Source organism: Nicotiana sylvestris, chromosome 9 (genome assembly GCF_000393655.2).
Source record: "Nicotiana sylvestris chromosome 9, ASM39365v2, whole genome shotgun sequence".
In the NCBI taxonomy this organism is placed as follows: Eukaryota; Viridiplantae; Streptophyta; class Magnoliopsida; order Solanales; family Solanaceae; genus Nicotiana; species Nicotiana sylvestris.
The window spans coordinates 41,554,846-41,558,997 of record NC_091065.1 but is presented as its reverse complement, the minus strand read 5'-3'; the positions used below and the strand labels follow the sequence as shown (position 1 = coordinate 41,558,997).

Genomic DNA, 4,152 nt, shown 5'->3' with positions numbered 1-4,152 from the left:
TTCTTTGATCCATTGTCGTAATATATATTGTTGTGTTGAGTCGACCTATATCGGGTCGAAGTCGATCGCTCGGAGATTTGCCTTGCCTGAAGTTTTTTGTGATTTCAGAGCTACGATCTGGAGGCCGCCAGAGTGTTTGAACTACTGGCATCCGTTCTCGAGTTTTTGGGACGTTTCTAGTGAAAGAATTTGTTACCCTACTCTAAGAAGGAGTTCCCTCCCCCTTTTTGACAAAAAAGATATTTTTTTGATTGCTTGATACAATAGTACATGCTTTTGACGACGAGGCCTAACTATATCTGTCGTTCGGTCCGATACATTGTTTTCCTATAGAAAACCTCATTTGGTGTTTTCCAAAACTCCTACGATCGGGAAGCTTTCCGGGGGGAATGCCCCTCGCTTATTCAAAAGTCAGCCGCAGGGAAAGTCTTGAATGTTTTCGCGGAGTTCTCCCTTAGGCGGCTCACAGACGTTGCCTCGTTAAGAACCTTGCCGGTAAAAACCTTTCTTTTGGGATAAAAACTCGGTCGAAGGAAAAGAGTGCAACAGGTGCGCCTTTGGAGCCTCGAGGTCTTGTGATAACACTAGCATTCTGACAGCTCCGATTGGGTGCCTGCATGAAGGTTAATTCCAAATTCAAAAAAAGGGGGAATGACCGTTCCTTGAAACGAGATATACTGCCCGGGGGTGGAGATGCAACGTGGATCTCTACTTTGTTTTGTCAAGCTCGACTGAGGAGAGACCCGATTTTCCCGTTGGTTTATTCGGGGGCAGAGGCATGAGCGTTGGCACCACATCGTGTATAGCGAATATTTCCCTTGCCGCATGTTGTTCCCCGTAGACGGTTTTCATCCCGTCCTTTGTCGGGAATTTTATCACCTGGTAGAGGGTGGATAGTACTGCTCTCATGTAGTATATGTATGGCCGCCCAAATAAGGTGTTATACCTCATATCTCCTTCGATGACATGGAATTTGGTGTTTTGGGTTGTGCCGGCCACGGTAACCAGAAGGACAATTTCTCCTTTCGTCGTTTTGCTCACCATGTTGAATCCATTGAGGACCCGAGTGGCGGGCACGATTTGTTCGAGCAGTCCGAGCTTTTCTATCACCCTCGACCTGATAATATTGGCCGAGCTACTTGGATCCACGAGTACATGTTTTATCTGAAAAGAATTCACAAGAAAGGAGATTACTAGGGCATCGTTATAGGGTTGAGACAGGGCCTCGGTGTCCTCTTCGCTGAACGTGAGGGCATCTTTGGGGATATATCCCCGAGTCTATTTTTCTCTGGTGATGGATATTTTGTTCTTCTCACTACGGGTTCCTACGGGGCATCGATGCCCCCTGATCATGTGGATGATGTGTTGCAGTTCGTTTGCCTCGTTTTTCTTGGTTGCCTCACTTTCTCGGAACTGATTTTTTGGCCCGATCGCTAAGGAACTCCCGAAGGTGTCCTTTGATGAGTAGTCGAGCCACTTCTTCTCGTAGTTGGTGGCAATCCTTGGCCCTGTGACCGTGCATGTTGTGGAACTCGCACACTAAGTTGAAATTTCTCTGCGAAGGGTCCGACTGTATCAGTTTGGGCCACCTGGCATCTCTGATCTTACTGATAGCGAACACGATGTCTGATACATCGATGCTGAAGTTGTATTCCGATAAGTGGGGCACGTTTGTTGGCGCTATGTTTCGATCGAACCTAGTTCTGTTGACTAGCCCTCGGGGGTCCTTTCCTCGATCTATCCTCCGATCATTGTGAGGTAGGTTGCGCCTTGGGGCGTTCCTTCTGTCTTCGAGGTACAGCTGGTACCTTTTTTTTTTTTTGGTTTCGATTCTTTTGCCAGGAGTCTGTTTGGGTACACTAAGCCCGAAGGGGCTCCTAATTGGTCATCCTCGGCCCTGATCTTTGACTGGTATTGGTTGTGGACGTTTGACCAGGTCACGGCCGGATATTCACTCAGGTTTTGCTTCAGTTGTTTCGAGGCCACCGAGCTTCGGTCGTTCAGGCCTTAGGTGAAGGCTCCAGCATTTGGAAGAGGGACACGAATTCCCGCAGCATCTCATTCTCTCTTTGCTTGATTTTGAAAATGTCAGACTTCCTCGTTGCTACCTTGATGGCTCCAGCATGTGCTTTTACGAAGGAGTCCGCTAACATGGTGAATGAATCTATGGAGTTGTGAGCCAAGTTGTGATACCACATCATGGCCCCCTTCGAAAGCGTTTCTTCGAATTTTTTCAGCAATACAGACTCGATCTCATCATTCTTTGTATCATTGCCTTTTATTGCGTAGGCATAGGCAGTAGCGTGTTCGTTGGGGTCGGTGGTACCATTGTATTTAGGGAGTTCCGGCATTCTGAACTTTTTAGGAATGGGCTTCGGGGCCGCTTCCTCGGGGAACGACCTCTGTATGAACTTTTTCAAATCCAAACCTTTTAGGACCGGGGGTGCTCCCGGGATCTGATCCACCTTAGAGTTGTAGGTCTTGATTTTTTTATCGTTGGTTGCAATCATTTTCTCACCAGATTCGATCCTTTTGGTGAGGTCCTCGAGCATCTTCACTATGGCAGGGTCGGCCACTGACCCGTTATTCATTGACCTTTCGGGTACTTGCTTGGCGGGGGAAGCTGTCTCTGGTGCGACTGTGCTGGGAGTCTTCGGATGGCTTTGCAACTGGGCAATGACCCGTTGCTGTGCCTGCAATATTTCAAAAATAACATGAAGACTAACTTCCTATTCTTCCTAGGCCGAGGTTTTTTGAGCTTTCTGTCGGTCGCTGTTTCGTATTCTCCTGTCGGTGTGAGAAGTTTCGTAGACTTGTTATGTGTCCTGTGAATCCGCGTCCACTAGAATCGGTCTGGGTGCATTATCGGGATTCTGTGGTGGTGCTCCAGCGGCTGGGACAGCCACGCCATTTTCCCCGTGGTTTTCGAGGTTGTCGTTCTCAACTCTGTTTACCGAGCCTAACATTTTGACCTGAAATCAAAAGATCTTGGACAAGAAAAATGTGAAAGATAATGTGTGTTTGTGCAATGAAACCAGCAAAAAAATAATCACTATTATTTTTAGCCCCACGGTGGGCACCAAACTGTTTACCGTGAAAATGGTATCAACAATTAAATTTGTAGATGGAATTCTAAAAATACGTGATCTATTCTCGAGCTAGTTGTTTGGAGCAGTCAATGCTATGAATGTAGAATTTAATGATGAAATGCAAGCTAAAGTGAGGCAATAATCAAACCTGAAGGCTTACTGCCCAGGTTTGTTTTACCAAGGGGATACGGGCTAAAATTAGGAGTTGAACGAGCCAAGGAACCTGCTGCCCGGATATAGGACCAGTCAATAAGGGGCCTCGGGGTCGAGGTCAAGGTCGAGCTCGAGCTATCGGGGATAGTTGGGAATGAGATAAAAGTTAAAGATATGATTGAACAAGGCTCTTTATGGTCAATACCGAGCAATATAATGAAGAACAAGTAAGAAAGCGATAAATATCGAAATGGCCTCGGGCCAATGAGAACGAGTGAGTTTAGAAAGAAGAGGGAGAGAAAGATTATTGCACTTGAGTAGAATAGTTGGAGCTCTGCCTTAATAGGGTGATAGCGACTCCCCTTTTATAGAAAGGGGGGAGCCCAAACTTAGTACATAATACGTTGCGTGATAAAAGAAATGGGATGGGACAACAGGCTAGCTTACGACGTACGCGTGGGCTGATGTCGAGCCGCTTGAATAGACCTGATCGACAACGGGTGCATTCCTCGGAAGATTTCTGCATTTGTCGGGGCTTCGGTCGACATTATCCTTGGCAAGGTGCCGGCCTATCTTGAGGGAAGTGACTGGCTCGAGATCCCAGGCTTCTGGGATCACCCTTCGAGGCATTTTGTCGAGGAGAAATCGGCCTCCCAGATTTCACCGTGCACAAATTATATACCCAAAACTGAAAGCTGGCAAGGCTACATACTATCCAACTGTACATAATTGTCTACAAACCTTTAATAGAAATACAACTGTACAAAGACGGGACTGAGCCATGTCATATCCATATATGTATTCAAGTGTATCGTACCAAAATCAAAAGCAGCTCCGAATCAAGTAGAGCATGCCAACTCTCGCTGATCAAGGATCCTAAGAAGGGGGATCGTCAGCTTGCCTACCTGCA

At 46.7% G+C, this 4,152-nt stretch overlaps 1 protein-coding gene across 1 annotated transcript; it reads right to left on the bottom strand.

The window, feature by feature from the left end:
- Nucleotides 1-2,000: 2,000 nt before the first annotated feature.
- Nucleotides 2,001-3,872, bottom strand: LOC138877492 (uncharacterized). The gene is made up of 2 exons (XM_070157103.1): nucleotides 3,729-3,872; nucleotides 2,001-2,693 (listed from the first exon to the last, which is right to left on the bottom strand). The coding sequence occupies exons 1-2, from the start codon at nucleotides 3,870-3,872 to the stop codon at nucleotides 2,001-2,003; spliced, it is 837 nt and encodes a 278-aa protein (XP_070013204.1).
- Nucleotides 3,873-4,152: the final 280 nt, after the last annotated feature.

What these genes read in the sequence shown, in the direction of transcription:
- LOC138877492 (XM_070157103.1), bottom strand. Translation starts at nt 3,872, where the DNA reads ATGCCTCGAAGGGTGATCCCAGAAGCCTGGGATCTCGAGCCAGTCACT. An exon ending in ATGCACCCGTTGTCGATCAG is followed by an intron (nt 2,694 to 3,728) that starts GTCTATTCAAGC and finishes GAAATATTGCAG; the next exon opens with GCACAGCAACGGGTCATTGC.